General features: G+C 43.4%; 1 protein-coding gene across 1 annotated transcript in view; it reads left to right on the forward strand.

Annotated features, from left to right (window-relative positions):
- Positions 1–206: 206 nt before the first annotated feature.
- RXRA (retinoid X receptor alpha) overlaps positions 207–23,828 on the forward strand; it is a 324,831-nt gene continuing 301,209 nt past the window's right edge. Inside the window, exon 1 of the mRNA XM_082263744.1 lies at positions 207–333. Coding sequence (XP_082119870.1) covers positions 306–333 — 28 coding nt within the window. The 5' untranslated portion in view covers positions 207–305. The remainder of the gene's footprint in view (positions 334–23,828) is intronic.

Below are 23,828 nucleotides of genomic sequence, written 5' to 3' on the forward strand. Positions count from 1 at the left end.
ACAGAGTGGGTGGTACATGACATATGTAGATGACAGAGTGGGTGGTATACAGGTGACACAGTGGGGTAGTCCCCGATGTAGACAGTCCCTCCCCCCAGAGTCGGGGTGTCAGTGTGCTCAATGCCCGTCGTCCGTCGCTCCCCCCTGGCGGGGCCCCTCAGTACAGCCAGCGCCGCTCTCCCTCTCTCACACAGACTTCACTTACATTGTTGGTGAGTTTGCAGCAACTCGTCCGCCTCGGCCTCCCCCAACCTGGACTGTGTGGCCCCGGGGAGAGTGCAGCCACAGGGGCCCCAGGAGCCGCCATGGACACCAAACATTTCCTGCCTCTGGGTGAGTGTGACCGGCATTGAGGAGCGTGTGTGTGCGGGCTGTGTACAGCCGGACCGACCCCCCCTCACCCACCCGGGGCTTCTCCACACAACTTTCCTGACAACCCCCCGACATTGCCCCGTGTGTACGGCCCGGGGTGGGGGGCGGTCCGGTGTGAGGAGGACTGACCGGGAACTTATATACGGAGAGCCCCCCGACACTGCAACATGGGGAACCCACAGAGCAACACCACCTGGGGGGACCCCATTACTAACCCCACAGAGCAACACCACCTGGGGGGACCCCATTACTGACCCCACAGAGCAACACCACCTGGGGGGACCCCATTACTAACCCCACAGAGCAACACCACCTGGGGGGACCCCATTACTAACCCCACAGAGCAACACCACCTGGGGGGACCCCATTACTGACCCCACAGAGCAACACCACCTGGGGGGACCCCATTACTAACCCCACAGAGCAACACCACCTGGGGGGACCCCATTACTGACCCCACAGAGCAACACCACCTGGGGGGACCCCATTACTAACCCCACAGAGCAACACCACCTGGGGGGACCCCATTACTGACCCCACAGAGCAACACCACCTGGGGGGACCCCATTACTAACCCCACAGAGCAACACCACCTGGGGGGACCCCATTACTAACCCCACAGAGCAACACCACCTGGGGGGACCCCATTACTAACCCCACAGAGCAACACCACCTGGGGGGACCCCATTACTAACCCCACAGAGCAACACCACCTGGGGGGACCCCATTACTAACCCCACAGAGCAACACCACCTGGGGGGACCCCATTACTAACCCCACAGAGCAACACCACCTGGGTGGGTCCCCATTACTGACCCCACAGAGCAACACCACCTGGGGGGACCCCATTACTGACCCCACAGAGCAACACCACCTGGGGGGGACCCTATTACTGACCCCACAGAGCAACACCACCTGGGGGGACCCCATTACTAACCCCACAGAGCAACACCACCTGGGGGGACCCCATTACTGACCCCACAGAGCAACACCACCTGGGGGGACCCCATTACTGACCCCACAGAGCAACACCACCTGGGGGGACCCCATTACTGACCCCACAGAGCAACACCACCTGGGGGGACCCCATTACTGACCCCACAGAGCAACACCACCTGGCGGGACCCCATTACTAACCTCACAGAGCAACACCACCTGTGGGGGGACCCCATTACTGACCCCACAGAGCAACACCACCTGGGGGGACCCCATTACTGACCCCACAGAGCACCACCACCTGGGGGGACCCCATTACTAACCCCACAGAGCACCACCACCTGGGGGGACCCCATTACTAACCCCACAGAGCACCACCACCTGGGGGGACCCCATTACTGACCCCACAGAGCACCACCACCTGGGGGGACCCCATTACTGACCCCACAGAGCAACACCACCTGGGGGGACCCCATTACTAACCCCACAGAGCAACACCACCTGGGGGGGACCCTATTACTGACCCCACAGAGCAACACCACCTGGGGGGACCCCAAAGATAATACTGACTACTGTGTCATCCCATAACATGGCCCCGGAATAAAGGGTGACTCCATCCCATGACACCAGACTACAGGGTCACCCCAATATCATAATGTGTCACCCTATACCAGGTGACTATGTCACCCTGATATAATTTTATGTCACCCTATACCAGGGGACTATGTCACCCCAATATTATAGTATGCAACCCCATATATCATAGTATGGCAACCTTTACCAGGGGACTATGTCACCCCAATATCATAGTATGTCACCCCATATATATATCAAAGTATGTGACCCCATTATCATAGTATGTCACCCCTATATATTATAGTATGTGACCCCAATATATCATAGTGTGGTACATAGTATGACACCCTATACCAGGGGACTATGTCACCCCATATATCACAGTATGTGACCCCATATATATCATAGTATAGCACCCCTATATACCAAAATATGGCACCTCTATATATCATAGTATGGCACCTTATACCAGGGGACTATGGCACCCCAATATCTTAGTCACCCCATATATCATAGTATGTCACCCCATATATTTCATTATATGTCACCCCCCCCCCACATATATCATGGTATGTGACCCCCTATATATCATAGTATTGCACCCTATACCATTTGCATATATCATAATATGTCACCCTATACCAGGGTACTATGTGACCCCATATATGTGGTATGCCTTATAGCAGGGCAGTGAGTGGGGTAGTTATGTGGGTACAGTGTGCCCAGCATGTGCTATGACATGGACTAACACAGCTCTACACACATGCAGTGGAAGGGATAATGTTGTGCAATTGGCCAGGGAGGTACTACAAGTTCCAGCATTGCCCTGTGGGGTCGATGGGCTGCAGAAGTTCTTGTGGTCATTGCAGACACCTGTGGCAGGGGCAGAGTAAATGATGGCGGAGCCCCCCAGGACCTGTCAGATGACACTCCATCATTCTCACCAGCACCACGTCTCTTCCACTTAAATCACACAGTCACTAGGAATCTCTCTGTCCAGGTATTACCCCTCTCTCCAGTCTGTATTGGAATTATTTATAAAATGTAATAAAAACTATAATAAGAAATGTGCCCATCTTGTAGGGTCCCCCAGAATTGGGCTACCTGTGTGCTCATTGCAGGCACGGGGGCTTGGCACATAGAGCAATGGAAGTCACAAAGTTCTGTTTGTTATATTTTTTGTGTTCGGGGTTTTGCTTTTTTTTTTTTTTAGATGTCTTCCTGTTATGACATGCCAGATTTCTGCTTACAAGTCCTGACAAAATGCATTTTCTGTCTATGTGTGTTTTATATATATTTATAATCATACATGTTCCATTTGCATGCTTTCATTTTATTCATGGTGCATTGTGAATAGTTGTGTGTTTTATGTCATCTGTATAAAACAATATATCTGTAGATTGACATTGCTGCATAGGTATGTCTTTTATTTTCTATGTGCCTGTTGTAGTCCTCGGTGATATCTCCCATCTGTGATCACTTGATTTTGTTCCGTCTGATGATTTGTAAAGTTTTGCATTGTCTCGGTTCTCTTTGGTTTGTGAATTGCGTGCTGTGGCAGTTCTGAGAAGTGGATGAAAATGTTGTTTCCCCCTCCTCGGCTCTTTACCTATCTGATGGCAGCAAGCTTTAAGCGCTTAGATCAGACGTACGCTGTGTAATTCGGGTATTTTGCAGCCTGTGATTTTCTTTATTGGACCAAGATGTAAATATTATGAGGGCTTGTGGTGTGTAAACGCAGGGAGGCCGCTTAAGTCTCGTCCATCAGATAAGTTTAGGCCTTGGAATGGGTCTCTCCTTGTGGGTTTAGGTTGGCGGTGCTGAGTTTCTGTAAAACGCTGCGTTGATGTTGTCTTGTTTCCTCAGCATCAGGTAAAACATACAAAGGAACAGTTTGCATTTCTTTTTGTCTGCATGAAACTATTCAGCCTTCCAAAGTTCTAAAAGTGGGAATTGAAGGGAACTGTCAGGATGGAAATGTGGGATCTGTCATCGCTGTGAAGGTGCAAGCTCTAGTGCTGTCATTCCAATCCTTGCTTCGGGATGAAAACCTTGCTCATGGCATTTGAACCTTTACAGACACTGGCAGCTTCCACATTTCTGTCCTTGACATCCTTGTTTGTTGCTGGTGTCAGGGAGAGATTTGTCTGGAGGTGTAGAGGTAAAGCGTTTTTAGACCCAAATGAAATAATATTTTGCAGCTTACCTATTCTTAAATGTCATGGATGCATTTGTTTTCCTTTTTTTTAGGGCATTTTACTTGTATTTTCATCTGATGATCTTTGCAGTAAGTCTGTCATTTTTCAGCTTCCTATACCAGACTAGGCTTTCCAGCATACATGGTAGTTAGAGGGTTGAGACAAACCATGTAACATTTACAATCATCAGCTGTTATTTATTCATGTAAAACCTTTATCCCAAAAGGAAAAAATAAACAGTTGATGCAAGTGCTTTAAAAAGTATTAGCTGGAGTTTGGCTTTAATTTATCTAAATCTGCTAGTGCATATTAAGCCTCATACACACGATCAGATTATCGGAGGAATTTGTGTCGTCTTTTTTTGTTGCATGCTAGTCTCATATGGAAAGTGAAGAGGTTACTTTCATATGAAAATTCCCGTACGACAGAATTCAACTTCAGAAGTGATGTCATGTGTTGGATTGTTTTGTATGTGTTCTTTCATTTCTGAGCATGCCTAGTCTTGCTCTTACGATTCATTTCAGATGAAAACTGTACTGATTAAACGAAAATCAGAATTTGTGTTCACGTATGATAAAAAATCTAAAGCCTGCACATTCAGCTTTTGTCAAACGAAAATTCGTAATCAGCTTTTGAAAGCACTGTACTAACGATCCGAAAATTGGCACATCATTCGTCGGGTGAAATTTCACTTCCGATTTTCTTATCGTGTGTACGGGCCTTAACACTCCCCTCCCTTCAGTTTGACAATGCTGCTTTCCCATGGTGGCTCCATTGCTCCTCCATCCAGATTGGAAACACTCTAGGACAAGAAGTGTGTTACGGGCTGGATGACCAGCTGAATATAGTAGACCAGCCACCATGTTTAAGGGTTACTAATCTGCATAATATGATTTTTTTTTGTTTTGGGTATTATAATGAGATAATCCATTCATTCTGATGGTTTTATGGAAGACCTCTTGGGAACTCGAAACAACTGCAAGCTGAGAGTTCAGAAGTGTTTCTCATTGATGCCAATCTAAAACAACTCCAAGCTCCACCAATACAGGCCTATCTGTTTCTGTGTCTTGTGTGTGGCGGCTGCTGTTATTTTCAGATAACATAAAGGGGTGACCTATGCACAATATTTAACCACTTGACTACTGGCCACTTTCACCCCTTCCTGCCCAGACCTATTTACAGCTTTTAGAGCTGTTGCATTTTGAATGACAGTTGCAGGCATGCAATGCTGTACCTAAACAAATTGTTTATTATTTTTTTTTAGACGGATAGAGCTTTCTTATTTAATCACCACTGAGTTTTTTTATTTTTTGCTAAAGAAATGAAAAAAGACTGAAAATTTTGAAAAAAAAAACAAAACGTTTTTTTTCAGTTTCTGTTAAACAATTTTGTAAATAAGTAATTTTTCTCCTTCACTGATGGGTGCTGACGAGGAAGCACTGATGGGCACTTGTGTGTGTCTATGAGGCAGAACTGAGGGGCACTGATAAGGAGGCAAAAAACTGTTGGCACTATATAAATTCTGTCTGTATAATAATAATATGAAGCACTAATAGGCAACATTTATGGGCAATGATAGGAAGCACTTATGAACACTGATAGTTGGCACTGATGAGAAGGCACTAACAGGCATCACCGATGGGCACTGTTGGGGCTGCACTGATGATCAGTGCCCTGATTGTCAGTGCAGATGTTCCCGCTGAGGAATGCCGCTTACTGGCTCTCCTGTCCTCACGCATTGTAAGCATGAGGAGAGGAATGGCAATAACTAGTATTTCCTGTTTATTCTGTGGTCTGCTGTGATTGGACACAGCTTATCACATGGTAAAGAGCCTACGTCATAGGCTCTTTGCCATGATGCTATCAGCATTTATCACTTCTGACAAGTTATCCTGACACAAGAGAAAAATGGTGGCAGGGGAGGGAGCTCCAGCTGATTGACAGCCTCAGCTCTGTTCCTGTGTGCTGTGTGAAGGGGGCTGTGTCCTTTCCATCCAATCATCTATCAGAGCTCTCCTCACTAAGCTCTGCAGAGTGTAACTTCTGCTTCCCCCCCCCCCCTTTTGTTCTGACTGCTCAGACAAGCTTTATAAATGCTGGACTTTGAGTGGATGTAGAAAAAAGAAGACTGCACATAAACGGGTACAACCTATGTAGGAGGATTTGTTTCATCTCTGTGTTTCACCTGAGGCCAGTCACTTCACTGGGTGTATGTAAGGGTGTACAACCACTTTAACGGCCAACCCCAGCCCAAACCTTTCCTTTCCAGGTTTTTTTTTTTTTTTTTGTGGTCTGTGTCTGTATTGGGGAGATTTCCCCTCACTTCCTGCCAGGATAGGAAATGAGGTGAAATTTATCCAGCAGGGGAACCCAAAGCACATTTTTAGAAGAGCAAGGAAGCATTTTTTTTCTTGCTGTCTGTGCCTCCTTTCCTGATGCCATCAGCACTCCCCGTTTTGTGTTCAGGCCTATTGGGGACAGTGAGGGAAAGTCTCTGTAATGGTGTCATAGACCGAAATAAAAGACAAAATTCCACACTTCCACATGTCATTTAAAATGAAAAGAATCTGGCCATAGTTGGGCTTCAACACACACACACACACACACACACACACACACACACACACACACACACACACACACACACACACACACACACACACACACACACACACACACACACACACACACACACACACACACACACACACACACACACACACACACACACACACTGTATGTATTACAGGCCTCTCTGTGTTTGTGGTTATATGATTCTGTTATGGTAAAACAAGAGTGATTAAGCTACCGGTAACACTGGCAGATTTGTATCGCCATACACAAAAAGAAAATTGAAAGTTCCTTCTCTGATTACTTTTGCAAAACTGCGCCAAGCGTAACCCTACCCCTGCCAGTCCATCTCTGGTGTAGGTTATAGAGACGACGCTGTGCCGCGCTATCGCCGCTCTCCCTTTTCCTCTATGCATTATTTAGGATTCTGCCAAGTGTGAGTGCCATCTGATAAGTCCCGTTTTCAGTGCGCTCAGAGTCTGAAGTTTATCCATTTAAACCTGATTTAAAGGGTATGTCACCGTCAGGAGATAAGGCCTAGCCGGGGGGGCTTCAATTAAACGCCCAGCTCCGATATCGGGTTGCTTTTCGACAGCTCCGTGTCCCGTTGCGCGTCAGGAGTATAAATAAACTAATAGTGGTTTGTAATAGCAGCAGGGGGCTCGGGAAAAGTCATGTTCTAAGAGGACCGGTTACGGGCTGTGACTTTTTTTCTGGCGGTGAGTTCTCCATGACTGCCCTGCTTCTGTCAAAAAAAGATGATTTTTTTTCTCAGTGGCGTATTTTTGGTTAAAGAATATGCAAACCCAACATTTTATATCCCTAAAATGTGCCCGCTGTACCATTTACTTGTATGAAAAAGTATCCTATTCTCTTTGTATTGTGTTCTTTGTGTAAAATCCCTGGTGTTCCTGCCAGACACTCTGCTTATTAGAAACTGACCACACTAGGCATGATAGCACAGCGTGGTCATTTCCCTAGTTGTGTTGGGAACTGGGCCTTCTGTCCTCCAATGATCAGACTTGTCCTGACATGCCCCCCTGCACAGTCATTCACTGGGAAGATCAGTATGCTGCTGTTTCTCCTCCCCCAGCTCTTATTTAACTGAGAACAGAGGGAATGTGGTTCATAAAAAAGGGGAAAAAATGGTATTTATAATGTTTTTTTTTTATATCTACACACAAATGTTTTACCTTTTCATTTCTGTTTTAAACGGAATGGATTGTTCTGCAAGGTGAGAGGTCTGTCTGTGGTGCTGATTGCACCATAGATTTTGAGGGAGCTTCCCACCCTCCAAACTTCGGGCTGACACCTGTTACCCCCAGCACTCTGACTGGGAAAAGGTCCAACCCTTTCTGATGGTTTTTATTTGGATGCAAAAAATTTCCAGTGTGCTGAAAATTGATGTTAGCTGGCCTCATTCTCATCATCCCAACTGTTAGGATCCAATAAAAATCCCTCTGAACAGTTGCAGACCGGCATGCTTGGCCTTGTGTGAGGCTCCAGCAGAATCCAACATTTTATTCACACCTGCCTGCAAATTCTATAATATTTTTCATGGCCGTTATATAAATATTTGAGATATTTTTGGCAGTCCTGTTGGGGGAGAAGTGTCACAGTCAGCTGACTGATATGGAGAGTGTTTTATGGGATTAGCATCACATAAACAAACTTTTGATGGAGATTTAAACATTTTATCATTTCAGATACACATAGACTTATGGAACATTTAAAGCTCCAGTCAGATATTAAAAATCACAAGAAATACTGCAGCTCTGTGTTCATTAATACGTAAATGTCATTTTTGAATGTAACCAGTGGAAGTACCTGAATTTGGCTTGTTGGAATTTGGAAAGGGAAAAGCAACACAATGAGCATAGAATAGGAGCAAGCAGAGCAAGAAATGAGCTCTTGATTTTCATTGTCCAGTGTCAGGCTGGGGGACAATTTCTGTAAATCTCACCATAGTTTTTTGTTGTTTTGTATTGTTCACCCAGTGAGCAGATTCCACCACCCATATTAAAGCCGGTCATACATGGATCAAAATGTGTCCGGTAGAGCAGGGACCAGCCGAATTTCAATCCATGTATGGGCAGGATGACAAAGTACAACCAGCCTGATGAGTTTTTCCTGATCAATCAGTGCCACTTGCTATGGCCCTACAACACTGATCAGTGTTCTCTGGTGGCGGGAAGGCTCCTGCTGTCAGAAAACAATAGTGTAGCTGGAGGATTCCCCCATCCACATCAAGTGTGTGGATGGGAGAGTCAAGGCATTTTCTTTCATTCAACTTGCTGGTTGAACAATAAAAAAACATGGGCTGCCTTAGTGAACTGCAGCAGAAAACAAAATGGGGTCTCTTTAGCTGGCCATACATGGACTGAAATCTGGTTGGTTCATAAAAGACTGGACGAGTTTTGGTCCATGGATGTGCAGAGAGGTTTACAGAAGTTGATCTACTGATTGACTTCTTTACAACCACCCTGTTGGATTGTCCCTGCTCGATCAGCAGGGAAGGGAAGAGGATTCCCTCATCCACTTTGTGTAGATAGGGGAATCAAGTCATTTTTTTACTGTTATCCTGCTGGCTCAATGACAAACAAATGACTCATTTATGGGCAGCCTAACCCTGCCAGACAGGGCTGTGATGTGTGGCAGAGCTGTATGAATTACAGGACTGGATTGAGGGAAATACAAACTCTTAGGCAGTTATACAGTTCCCATATATATGTATTCTTCTGTGTGTTTAGCTGTTTGTCTTGAGTTCAGCTTTAAAAGGGAACTTGATGTGTGTAATCACTAAACAGTTGTCATTGTTGAACTGCTTTTTCACCCTGGAATCACACTAGTGCAGCTGCATAATCGTATGTATCTCAGTGTGTTTTGGTAGGTTTTTTTTTTTTGTGCGTTTTTTCTTTTCTTTTTCTGTCAACCAGAGGAGACTGGTTGTTAAACATGTTTTTTTCCTGCACTGCTATTGAAATCTGTGGGTCCAATAACACAGTATGCTGCACCAAAAAAAGAGCCTGCACCTTTTTAAAAATGGCACTGCACCATCCATGCTGCATTGATGTGAATGGGCACAATAGAAAATAATGTGGTTTCCATTCTTGTGCATTGAAGCGCAATGGCTGACGCAGAAGAAATCACACTAATGTGAACGGGGCTTTAACCCGGCCATAGACGGAGTGATTTCTTTCCTGCAAGCCATTGCGTTCTCCCGGTGGGGGAGGGGTCAGGGGAAGCCATACCCGCCTGGAGAACACAGTTGGATTTGCTAGCAGTTATAGCAGCCGCTAGCAATAACCACATGTAAAATCTGACAGGCTGGCTGTACCAAAGTTGATCGATCGTACATTCAGCCTGCCAAAACATGGTTCGAATATTGGCTGGTTCCTGTTGAACCGGCTTAGAGTTAAACCATCTGGCCAGCTTTAGACTAAATTCTCAGCATCCTCTGCCCACCAGCTGACATTTAAACTGATGCTGATAACGGATAGACTGTACAGGCGGCAGAATTGAGTGAGAAGGTGAGGAAAGAAGTTAGTGGCCAAAAAAATCCTTTCTTCTGTCTGTGTTTCATGTAGACAGCAGATCTGGCAGCATCATATTTCAGGCTAAATAATTGTTTGTTTGAAAACATAATTTCACTTTTTAGGATAAAGCAGCTATGCAGCATGGGGTACAACAAGACATTAAAGCAGAACTATAGGCAAAACATCTTATTTTTTCATTTTGGGATGAGTAAGGTTAGGTTTATTTGCTATTTGGGTCCCATTGGGGAAATTTCCCTTCACTTTCTGTCCCATAGCCAAAACAGGAAGTGAGAGGAAATCTCTTCAATATGAGGGAACCCCTGGTTGTCACCAGAACTAGAGCCTTCATTGGAGGTTTTCCCCTCTATTACTCTTTTTAAGTAATCTAAGTAATTTTTAAGACAACCCAAAAATTGGGATTTTCTTTTTCTTTCATTTTTTTTGACAGGACAAATAGAGAGGGTGAATCAGACAGCAATACTTTAAATACATTATGAAAAAAGTCGTAATGTCATTCAGTGTTGCTATGTTCTGCATTAGGATTTTCTGAAATCTGCTGAATATTTTTCTTCATATTGAGCGGATGGTGAAATGGAAAGCCGCAAAGTGGTTAAAGGTTGCATTTTGCAATAGCATGGAGTGAATCTGTGTAAAAGCTGAAGACGGCATGGATGGCATAGAATGCAGAGAAAGAAGGTGGCGTTACCAGTACTGGCAGATGACACTTTCATTGACGCCAATCCTCTTTATAGATTTGCAGTAGAAAACAAGAATGCAGCAAAATAGAAGTGTCAGAATAATAAACAGAAACATTTCTAAATGTGACTTTTATTTATAATAACTTCACCAACATATTCTGCTCTGTTTAATGTTCACACAGTTTGTGCTAATTCTGTTCCAAGATGGCTGCTGATCTAAGTCCATGTTTTTGCCGTAGTTTACGCCTGACTTCAAGACGCATGTTGCATCACGCCAGACAGCGAGCGTGTGCGTAATACAAGAGGGGATGGACAGACCTTTGCCTTGGACATGTGAATAATAATAAAAAAAAATGTACGGGTCCAGGGTTCAAAAACATCCTGCTCGTTCAGCGACCTGCAGGAGCACCTACGTTTAACCCTTCCTTTCCAGAGTGCATCAAAATCATGGCTGAATTCACTTATGGCTTTAATAAGTGATGTTTTGTTACCTGCATTGTTCATCTCATTGTTTCCTTGGATATGATGGCCGAACTCTTTTGTTCAAACCCCTTTTTGCTTTCCTATGTATCTTGTAAAAACCAAATAAACATTTCATATAAAAAAAAAAATCATGGCTGTGCCATCCAAGCTGCTCGGCTTAGCTGTAGAGGAATCCATTGTGTGTTTTTGCTCGCGCTGTTAGTTTGATGGACATTTTTATAGCTTGTTTTGCTTTTTCTGGTTTAAAAAAAAAGCCATCTGGGTGGAAGTGGTTCCCTGGAAAAGACGCCCTTTAAAATCGTGCTACATAAAGGCTTTGGTCAGTAACTCGCTTTTTATTGATGGCCAAAAAAATCTGCTATATATTGTGCGCTGGAGATTTATTTATTTATTTCAGGTTCTTAGGCCTCTTGCACACTGCAGCTTAAAAATGCTCAGTACAGCGTTTTTTTTTCTGAGCTAAAATAGAGCCCATTCATTCTTAATGTGCCTGTGCACACAGCTGCGTAAATGAGCGCCGCGTTTTCTTCAGTAAGAACAAAATAGAAAAATCTGCATTTTTGGTCAGTAATTTGCGCCTGATGCGCGCAAAAACGCACGAATGCGCTCAAATGACCCAAAATGTCAATTGAATATCCAGAACTCTAGAATAAATTTTATGTGCATTACAATTACACCAGAAAACGTAGATGCTCTAACAGAAGTATCGTGTGTAAGCTGCCTTATATAGCGCTGTCAATTTACGCAGCGCTTTACATATTGCACATAATTCACATTGCACATTCACATTAGTCCCTGCCCTCAAGGAGCTTACAACCGAAGGTCCCTAACTCACATTCATACATACATAGTAGGGACAATTTTTTTTATACAGGATCCAATTAACATACCAGCATGTCTTTGGAGTGTGGGAGGAAACCGGAGTACCCGGAGGAAACCCACGCAGGCACAGGGAGAACATGCAAACCCCAGGCAGGTAGTGTCGTGGTTGGGATTGATTCTTCTTACTGTATATTGATGAGAAGCAATCTGTGCAGGCTTCAATAATGGGCACTGAGCAGTTCCCCATGCGCTGTCGTTATTAACCCTACCTAACAAGTTTACAGTTGTGTTTGCACTTTGAATGTTTGGGTGTTCGAGAAAAACCCACGCCAATAGCTGCATTGGTATGGATTTTATTTTAAAGCATCTTCCATAAAGGTGAATGGTGGCAATGCATGTAAGCTGCATCAAACATGCAACTTCCATGAAATACATCGCAACTCCTATGCAAAGGTTTGGGGGTAAGCCGGTTGTCTTGAAGTAGAAGTTTTTTAAACAACGTCAGTATGAACATTTATTCATCTAACTTATTTTTTTAATGGTAAACTTTTTGCAAATGACCGACTTTGCCAGAGAAAGAGATATAAAGAGCTGCCCTTTTTGCGATGTTTTGTGTTGAATAAATTGATTATTTTGCATAACTGATTATGTCAAGGCACAGAATGCACTTCCTGGATAGGAAATCACTTTTTTAAAGCAGTATTAAATCCAAAACTAAAAATGTTATAAAATGTAGTTTTCTCTTAAGGGCCCATTCACACCAGGTGCAATAGGACTGCTTTGGGCAGCAATTTCAGAGCAGTCCCACCTCAAGACATAACAATCACTTGCATGTATTTGCTGCAAGAGCCATTACCCGCAGGAGTAATCTATGGCTTTCAATGGGGCTGCCTACTCTCGGCTAATGGTGGGAATCCCTGCTGGTGTTCTCGTGTCTAATCACAGGCAGGGTGCATCCGCAAGTGTGAAGGCACCCTAAAGCCAAGTACACACAGGGCTGAATGTCGGGAGGCATTGGCCGGTTCAATATAAACAGGCCGACATTCGGCCCATGCGTACTGCAGTCTGTCTGACAGAAGCCAGTTGATGGCTGAGAGCGATGATTGTACAGCCCCCCCCCCCCCCAAGCTGTCAGGTTTTTTTCCCCCGAAAAGAATGAAAAAAAAAAACTACTTATGTGTACTAGGCTTAAAGGACACTAAAAAACAACAGACTTACTGGCAGGATCAACTAGTAATAAAGTAAGTTACGGTGGGCTCTAGTTCCAGTAACGGACTGTATCATATTGTCATTTTGATTTTGCCTATAGTTACACTTTAGGCAGACTGAACGAAAAAAAACTAGCTCATTCCTCCATCCGCACAAGTGAGGTGGATACCCCCCCCCCCCCCCGGGATTTTATATTCTGACAGCGAGACCTACCATTGTCAGAATACATTGATTCGCAGCTGCAGCCACTGATTGACAAAAGTTTTCCTCCATGTCCCTTTGACAAAAGTTGATCAGGGACAGCCAAACTGATTGGAATTTGGCCTGTCCCTGCTGGACCGGTCAAATTATAGTCAGTGTATGGCCAGCTTTACTGGGTGAAAGAAAACTGCAAATAAAACGAATACAGCCATCACATCTAAGAATTGGTAAGCTGCAATATTTTACATTTTTGTTTTTTGGCTTTAATTCTATCAGTCACTCTCACATATGAATTCTGCAGTTGTATAATCTACTTTGTATAGCCAAGAAGTCTGTCACAAGTCTGGCAAACATTGTCTGGTGTCTGTAAATAGTCTGAAGGAGCACCAAGAGGATTACAGGACAGGAAGTCAGCTGTGTTTTGGAAAATGATTCCCCCCAGGACTTTACCTTCATCATTGGTTGTCTTCCATTTTATCTCATGAGGCCCTGTGTCTGCCACCTACATTACATAATGTAGCAGTGCTCCTCTCTCACCAACTTGTCCCCTCCTATGTATTTGGTGGCATACATCAAACATGACATTGATTTCATGTCATTGTGGCAGATTTGAAATTTTGCAGTATTTAAAGGGAATCTATGACAGAATTTTTTGCCTGCTGCTGATCTGCACATTGCCAACAGTTAATTGACAATTAAAGGGTTAGACGTTAAAGCTGAACTGCTAAATACACAGATAACAGAAACATGGTTTTACCTGCCTGTCCACCTAGACCTAAGATCTTACACAGCTCTGCCACACAGTGCAGTGCTGATCTTTCTCCTCTGCAGTTTTACTTTCACTTACAAGCCTCATCCCCACCTCCACCCAGTGACTGTACAGTGAAATGAGAAGCAACACACTGATTACTCTGCTCTCCCCTCCTATGAGAATGATCCTTGCATTGAAACACTCCTAATTGGCTCCTTGCTGCAATCTATTGTGAAGGAGTGCTGAGAAAGGGGGAGGGAGCTAATTAGGTGAGCTGCAGTGCAAGGAGCATGCTCATAGGTGGAGAGAGCAGAGTGACAGAGAAATGAGCTCATCGGTATGCAGAAGATCATTAGAGCCCCATGGCTTTAGATACAAACATTTTCCTGCATCCTGGATGTTTACAAGCATCTGCTCTAGATGTAGTTTAGAAAATGATCTTTTCAGCAGCTGCAGTCTGGGATGGACTTTGTGTTGGATTCATACTTGCTGTGTATAGGAAGCAGATTTGTTTTTTTTGGATTGTCTATTTTAAGTATGCTCTTCACAGTTACCTGCAAGCCTGAAGTGGATTACAGTATAGAAGAGCGGTCTGCAGAGAGGAGCTACAGAAATGCCAATTATCTCATTGTTTGTTTAGAAGACGTTCACAAAAAAGCTGGAAATGTTTAGTGGGTGCTCTGCACCTCCTGAAGACTTTTTGTTTTAGGTTTAGAGGTCCCTTATTATTGAGTGGGAAAATCAGCACTAAGAAGTCATTCTATTTCATTTATTCTCTCTTCACTCAGAACTGACAGTTCATTGTTTGGTGGATGTGACAAGTCTTTCAGTTTTATATATCTCTCAGGAGCTCAAGTGTTGCAATTTCTGAGGCCACATTTTATTTTGTGTTTATGTAGAATGCAGGGGGAAGGGCGAGAACTCCCAGGTGGGCGGGGACAGAACAAAGACCTGTGATTGGAGAGGTGACTCTGTACCTGAATTATCTCTTTGGGTGGAATGCCCTGGATACAAACTTTAGGTAGTTTATGCATTTTTAGGCAATCGGTTTTGCAGTCTTCTGGAACAGAATGCCGGTGTTACCGTTTGCAGTCAGACGTTGATTGCATTGAGGAGTGGGAGTACCGTCATTTTCTCATTATGACTTTTTTCCACAGTTGTCATTTCTTTCTTAGAAGTAATTTTACACGTCATTTTGTTACTTTTTTCTGTCTGAAAATTTCCTTGAGTAAAAATGCAAACATTTCTATTTAGTCCTCAGATCTAGTCAGTGAAAACCTTCCTCTTATTTTTGCTGTGTGCAATCCTTTGTTATATGAAGTTTCCATCATCTCCTGCACACCGGCTGACAGCGGGAGAACCCACACTGGAATGAGGGGAGTCAGCAAATAGAGACCACACATTGTATAAACCAATAACATTCAAAATACAAAGCCATCCACAACTCAGCCCCAGGTTACGTGATGTAACTTGTCTCAAAATATTACCCAAACCGTCCTCTCAAGACCTCCTACTCTCTAGCTCCTTTGTCTCCTCCTCCCATGCTCGGCTCCAGGATTTCTCCAGAGCCTCTCCCATCCTCTGGAACTCTCTACCTCAATCTGTTCTGCTATCTTCTTCTCTGGCTGCCTTCAGATGATCCCTGAAAACTCCTCTCTTCGGGGAAGCCTATCACACCTCCAGCTAATCTTTTACCAGTTCCATCAGATAATTCCCCACAGTTGCAAACTTTTGTACCACTTGCTGCACCCTATTAGATTGTAAGCTCTTCTAAGCAGGGCCCTCTTAACCCTCTTGTATTTTATTGTATTGTAACTGTATTGTCTCCCTTTTATATTGTAAAGCGCTGTGTAAACTGTTGGCGCTGTATAAATCCGGTATAATAATATAAAGACAGCAGCTCTGATAGTCTCATGTTTCAAGCATTTGGAGAAAGCGTTGAGCTGTTTAGCACACAAAGTTCGCTGATTGGTGGATGACAATCAAAAAAAAAAAAAAAAACCTTTTTTTTTTTTGAGTGACTCAAGGAAAGTTTAGTAGAAGAAACCCCTAATTGGATAATTTCCTGTTAGATTGCCTTATATCGTTCCTGTTTCTGATTGTTTGTTTTTCTATTGATCGCAATACTTATTTAAATCTATTTCCGTCCATAAAATTGATCAAAGGTTGTCAGTCAATAGCAGGCTTTGTTCAGTCCTCCAATCACTTGTAATCAGATTAGTAAATAGTTGAACTATCCTGACTATTGCTGCGTGTATGGGCAGCATAAAACTGCCTCCTGGTAGATTTGCTTTTCTTAGAACCCCCTTTATCCTTTAGTGTAGAAGTCTCTGTGTTCAGTCTATGGACAGGATGTTGCAGGAAATCCCCTCATGAATTTACAGCCGGGGATACAAGTTAGTAAAATGTGCCGAGTGTCAGATTTGTGTTTGGGAGGAAATGCAGAAGTTTCGCAGGCGGCTGAGTCGGCGGCAGTGATTTCAGTGATTGCTGTAGCCGAGGTTCAGGCAATAGTGGAAGCAGGCCGAGAGGAAAAGCTTAGCAGTTTGAAATTGCTGAGAGTCAGTGTGATCAGGAAGAGGTGCGGTTTGGTGGTTTAAGCAGAGTCTTGTGACTCGAGAACAGCCAGAGGAGCGGACCGGCAGATTTAAAGGCACACAACCCTTGCTGGGGACATTCCACGCTTTCCTGTTGCCTTTGCTCAGTTATTTAAAGGACAATCTTTTTTTTTTTTTTCTTACATCGTGTTCCTGTCCTTAACTGGCCCAGTCAGATTGGCAAAATTTGAAGCTGAACTCCAGGATAAGAAAATATTTTCTAAATCAAGAAGCATTATTTTCCTACCAATATCTTTTGTGTGATTTGTGTATTTCTTCCAGATCTGTGCAATAATAATAATGTGAAAATGTGGCTCTTTGCAGGCGCTCCCTGTATAAAGAACGCTCAGTGCTGCTCTCACTCCTTGTGCAGGGTGACTGGTCTTGTATCCGCCCCCCTCCTCTAGCTTTCTGCAGGCAGCCTGTAGTGGGTGGGGTCAGTTGGGTCCCTCCCACAGCCCTGCTCTCCACACAGGTTATGTGATGATATCACCACTACTTTCACAAGGTAATATCTGAGTTTGTAGAGGCATTTTCTACACACACACACAAAGTGGATTTTTATTATTTGTGGCTATGAAAGAGTATATTTATTTGAATCCTTGTTTGCCTGGAGTTCAGGTTTAAGCTTTCTGTCAGCTGAAGATAATTCTCAGACACTTTAGTACTGAACCTGCTGTGCCCTGGGGGATCGTGGGGTGCCATGTACACAGTTGTGATATGGCTGTACATTTTGAAATATATATTCTTTTCTCCATTTTGAAGCAGAGCTGCTTGGAACACTAAATATCACAATGATTCTTAAAATTTGTTGTCAGAAATCTATAAAATTGATTAAAGTTTAAGAAAAAAGGGGGGGGGAGGGGAATAAGGAGATATATGCAAATACTATAGAACAACTGGCATATATATAATATAGGTACAACCATATAAATCAGAAAAAAATAATATATATTAAAAAATATTATATTATATATTAATATATTATTAAGCCAGCTGTTGCATTAAAATAGATCAGGGTATAAGGGGGGACGTTTGGGACTTTAGATGAGGGGCTGCAGATACAATGATACATAAACAGACAAATCGATAAAATAATTTGAGGCGGGTCTAACATAATAGTACAAAGGCAATTTAATTGTAAGATCAAAAATACATAGAATGACATAATGGCATAGCTGTAAATAGTACAATAAATAAATGGTGTAATGACAGACTAAATAGGTAAATACATAGAGGCTGACTGGTTGTAAACTGAAATGGAGCACTGTAATCCATGAGCATAAAGGATCCAAAGGTATAAAAATATAGGATGCACCACAAACGAGCTCTACGCGTTACGTGGAATACGTTCCACTTCCTCAGGAGAAGGCGCTGATCACATTGCTGTAGAAAAGAGAGAATCCTTTTAAAACAGCATATAAAAATAATAATAATAATTATAAGGTCATAGGGAAGGGATGTTGTTATCCCTAGCCTAGGATGTCTCCGGCCAGTGTACTCACAGTCAAGCCTAATTTCAGCATATACATGTTGAATTAAGTTTGCTTTCTCCAGCCCTCCAGTCACTTCCAATCATATTATTAATCCTGCGCTCCGCTACCACCTCCTAATACTTTACATATGACTTATGTTAGAATTTTTGAATGGGAGCCCCCTACCCCGTCCTAAGAGAATAGAGGGCTGCCACTGCTGACTTTGTTCTAAAAATACTGCTTGCCTGGCTGTCTTGCTGATTTATTGTCTATTACCTTGAGTCTCAGAGCTGGAGAAACTGTGCAGATCGTGAGTTCTGACTTTTTATTTTTCCTGATCTACAAACTTCCCCTGGGTCATTCAGAAAGTATTGTAGTCTGAGACAGCCAGGCAGTGAGCATTTTCAGGATGAGGTCAGACGTAGCACCCCCTTTATTTTTTCTATACAGGTATGCTTTAATTTAGTCTATAACACTTCACTTTGTGGCACCTTTCACCCCTGGAAATCTTTTCTCCTTGAACAGTAAGGGCTCTTTCACACGGGCGCTCTGTATGTCCGTATTTCATCCCATTTTTTTGCAGATGAAAAACGGGACATAATGCATGTCAATGGGATTGCGGATGTCAGCGGATGACACCGCTGACATCCGATTTTCGTCCTTTCAGTTCTGTTCCGTTTTTTGGAGCGGAACAGAACCCTATTTTTTCTTCCGTTTAAAAAGCAGAACTGATGCAAAATCAGTGACAATGACACCGCTGACATCCGCAATGCCCATAGACATACATTATGTCCGCATATCATCCGCAAACAGATGGGATGATATGCGGACATACGGACCGGATGACGCAAGTGTCATCCGTGTCCATTAAAAAAAAAAAAAGTGCCGCAGCGGAATAAAAAATCGGAGGGGCCGTGTGAAAGAGGCCTAAGGGTCCTTTCACACAGCACGGTCCGTTTTTTTCATCCGCTCATGCACAGTTTTTTTTTTTTTTTGAACGGACACAGATGACACTTTGGAGGGTCCGTTCCGTATGTCCGTTTATCATCCCATCCGTTTGCGGATGATAAACGGACATAATGTATGTCTATAGGATTGCGGATGTCAGCGGATGACACTGCTGACATCCGTCTCAAAAAACGGAACTGAACGGAAAGGACGAAAATCAGATGTCAGCGCTGTCATCCGCTGACATCCGCAATCCTACATTATGTCCGTATATCACCCGCAAACGGATAGATGAAAAACGGACATACGGACCGCCCGTGTGAAAGGACCCAAAAGAAGATGTTTTCATCAACCTAACGGTAGAGTAACCTTCTCACACATCTGCACAATCCGGGTCCCTTTAGATTCCACCACAGGAACAGATTGGATCTCGAGTCTTGATCCCAACTCTCACATTGAAGTCAGTCTGCGGCTTGGTTTTTCACAACCTTCCTGCAATTGCGTCGCTGAATGGCAACTTTGCCGGTGCCTTTCGCTAACTCTAAGCCATTTGCCGAGTGGAATTAATTGCTTTCTGTATATTTCATTTAATATTTCTAGCTGTACTCCATAATGGAGAAATTGCTGCTATTCACAGTCCTGTGAATGGAGTGTGCTGTATTTATCAGCACCTTTGATTTCTGTAGCGGTGACTTGTCTGGCCGATTGTCGTAAGTCTTTCTCTCCAAGGCTGAATAAGTGTACAACGTGCATTCATTCAAGGCTTTTCTCACGGTCTTCCAAGGCGTTATGTCTTCTAACCCAGCAATCAAAAAGAACACGCAATATTGAAAATGGAACTCTCTTTACAGCAATGAAAAAAAGTACTTTAGAAGTTCTTCTTAAATGGAAAAAGTATTTTTTTTTATCCCTGCAAAGTGCAGATATTACCGTTCAAGTAATATATGCTGAAAGTCGACTTTTATGTGAATAACATTATGCAATTTTCAGACTTTATAAAGAATAACAATGTTCAGAACTGATTGCGGCTCACTTGTCATGTGTGGGATTTTTTCATTTAAAGTGTACCTGTATTGAGAAGTGAAATGCAGAGGACATAGGAAGGTGTTTGGTCATACAGTACTTGTTTTGTGACAATATTTCTCTTGTCAGGGCTGCTGTGGCCCCCTAGGATCTTCTGGGTATGAAGAAAGAAAACTGATCCTTTGTACATCCAAGGGGACTGAGCTGCCATATCACCAGGTCTCAGTGCTGCCAGGTAGTGGTAGGTTTGCCTGTTGCCCAGAAATACTTAATAATTCTTTGGTTTATAATACAGGTACCTTTTTGCTGATTTGCGGGGCACAGGTTATATCGGCAGTCAGTCTCTGACTATTACCCCTGCATTCAGCTCTACATACCGGCAATTGCTGGCACAGTTGTAAACAGATTGGCGCTAAATCTGTGCTCCTAAAAATGCAGCCAGTGTGTTCTGGTTCCAGCTCAGGCCTTTGTAACTCTCAGAGTGGGAGGCTGCACAGTTCAGAATCACATAACAAGAGGCTACAGTCCCAAACCACAGCTGTTTAAGAAGTCTGCAGGGTCCAGCTGCATTGGATCCTGTACGACCAAGATAAGGTAAACGTAGTGGCCTGTCAGATATATTATAGCTGCATGAATTGTGACGGAAGCTTTCTTAATTGGTCTACAGAGAATCTATGATATGAAATGTTTCAGTGATTAGTACACAAAGCTGAACCTTGCGAACATGGCCGGGGAACAATCTCCTGTTGTATCTGCATTTTCCTAATGTAAAGTTGTTTCTTATGCTAGAAACACAATGGAGGCAGACCTGTAGGTTCAGCTCAGTAGAAAAATTTTAATCTTGTATTTACAGTGGGTACGGAAAGTATTCAGACCCCCTTAAATTTTTCACTCTTTGTTATATTGCAGCCATTTGCTAAAATCATTTAAGTTCATTCTTCTTCCTCATGAATGTACACATAGCACCCCATACTGACAGAAAAACACAGAATTGTTGACATTGTTGCAGATTTATTAAAAAAGAAAAACTGAAATATCACATGGTCCTAAGTATTCAGACCCTTTGCTGTGACACTCATATATTTAACTCAGGTGCTTTCCATTTCTTCTGATCATCCTTGAGATGGTTCTACACCTTCATTTGAGTCCAGCTGTGTTTGATTATACTGATTGGACTTGATTAGGAAAGCCACACACCTGTCTATATAAGACCTTCCAGATCACAATGCATGTCAGAGCAAATGAGAATCATGAGGTCAAAGGAACTGCCTGAAGAGCTCAGAGACAGAATTGTGGCAAGGCACAGATCTGGCCAAGGTTACAAAAAGATTTCTGCTGCACTTAAGGTTCCTAAGAGCACAGTGGCCTCCATAATCCTCAAATGGAAGACGTTTGGGACGACCAGAACCCTTCCTAGAGCTGGCCGTCCGGCCAAACTGAGCTATCGGGGGAGAAGAGCCTTGGTGAGAGAGGTAAAGAAGAACCCAAAGATCACTGTGGCTGAGCTCCAGAGATGCAGTCAGGAGATGGGAGAAAGTTGTAGAAAGTCAACCATCACTGCAGCCCTCCACCAGTCGGGGCTTTATGGCAGAGTGGCCCGACGGAAGCCTCTCCTCAGTGTAAGACACATGAAAGCCCGCATGGAGTTTGCTAAAAAACACCTGAAGGACTCCAAGATGGTGAGAAATAAGATTCTCTGGTCTGATGAGACCAAAATAGAACTTTTTGGCCTTAATTCTAAGCGGTATGTGTGGAGAAAACCAGGCACTGCTCATCACCTGTCCAATACAGTCCCAACAGTGAAGCATGGTGGTGGCAGCATCATGCTGTGGGGGTGTTTTTCAGCTGCAGGGACAGGACGACTGGTTGCAATCGAGGGAAAGATGAATGCGGCCAAGTACAGGGATATCCTGGACAAAAACCTTCTCCAGAGTGCTCTGGACCTTAGACTGGGCCGAAGGTTTACCTTCCAACAAGACAATGACCCTAAGCACACAGCTAAAATAACGAAGGAGTGGCTTCACAACAACTCCGTGACTGTTCTTGAATGGCCCAGCCAGAGCCCTGACTTAAACCCAATTGAGCATCTCTGGAGAGACCTAAAAATGGCTGTCCACCAACGTTTACCATCCAACCTGACAGAACTGGAGAGGATCTGCAAGGAGGAATGGCAGAGGATCCCCAAATCCAGGTGTGAAAGACTTGTTGCATCTTTCCCAAAAAGACTCCTGGCTGTATTAGATCAAAAGGGGACTTCTACTAAATACTGAGCAAAGGGTCTGAATACTTAGGACCATGTGATATTTCAGTTTTTCTTTTTTAATAAATCTGCAACAATGTCAACAATTCTGTGTTTTTCTGTCAGTATGGGGTGCTATGTGTACATTCATGAGGAAGAAGAATGAACCTAAATGATTTTAGCAAATGGCTGCATTATAACAAAGAGTGAAAAATTTAAGGGGGTCTGAATACTTTCCGTACCCACTGTATGTAAAGTTTTTAAGCGGATCTTCACCTGAGCGCCACAAGTTAAAAACACTATTTAATTAATTTTTTAATATTCAGAGCAAATTCCCACATCCATCCATGTCTCCATGCTTTATTTTGTTATGAAATCACTTTGAAAAACCACTTTCTAGTATTTCTGGCGGTGGCCATTTGAGTTAGGCCCTGTTCACACCTGAGTGTATTTCAGCTTGTAAAACGCTCATCTCTGAAATCTCAAAACGCCCAACAAGCAAAATCTCATTCATTTCAATGGCCCCTGTTCACATATGAGCGTTTTGTCACCTGAAGCAAAACGCCTGAAACTCAAAGTACATGAGCTTCTATTTTGGCAGATTACAAGTTTTTGTTAGATGTCAATGACTACCTCCAAACACCTGCAAAAAACGCCTGAAAAAAAGCCAGAAGAAACGCCTGAAAAAAGCCCAAAATAAACCGCCTGAAAACCATACGCTCAGATAAATGGAGCCTAAGGGGCACATGATTCATGTAGCATTTAATTTCTAGAATCCATCTGCCCTTAGTTTAGGCATGCATTCCGGAGAGTGTGCTTAGCTGAGAAAACCCCTACCTCCTCCCCTCCTGAAGACTTCTGGGATGTATGATGACATTTGCCTAGGCAAGAAACCAGGATGTAACTGAAAAAATGTACAAATAAAAGTTTAAACTAAATACCATATACTTTCCTATCTATTTACTAATTCTAGCAGCATGAGGATTAAAAACAATCAATGTTTATTGGGAGAATGAAGTTACATAGGGTCCATTCACACTAGCGCGACTTGTCAGGCGACTTGGTCGCCTGACAAATCGCGGTCGGTCGCTCGCCATTGAATAGTACAGGACCCGTTCAAATAGGAGCGACACAAGTCGCTCCGACTTAGAAAGAGGGTCCTGTACTACTTTGGGGCGACCTGGAGGCGACTT

This window comes from Pelophylax lessonae, assembly GCF_965119305.1.
Source record: "Pelophylax lessonae genome assembly, chromosome: 7".
In the NCBI taxonomy this organism is placed as follows: domain Eukaryota; kingdom Metazoa; phylum Chordata; class Amphibia; order Anura; family Ranidae; genus Pelophylax; species Pelophylax lessonae.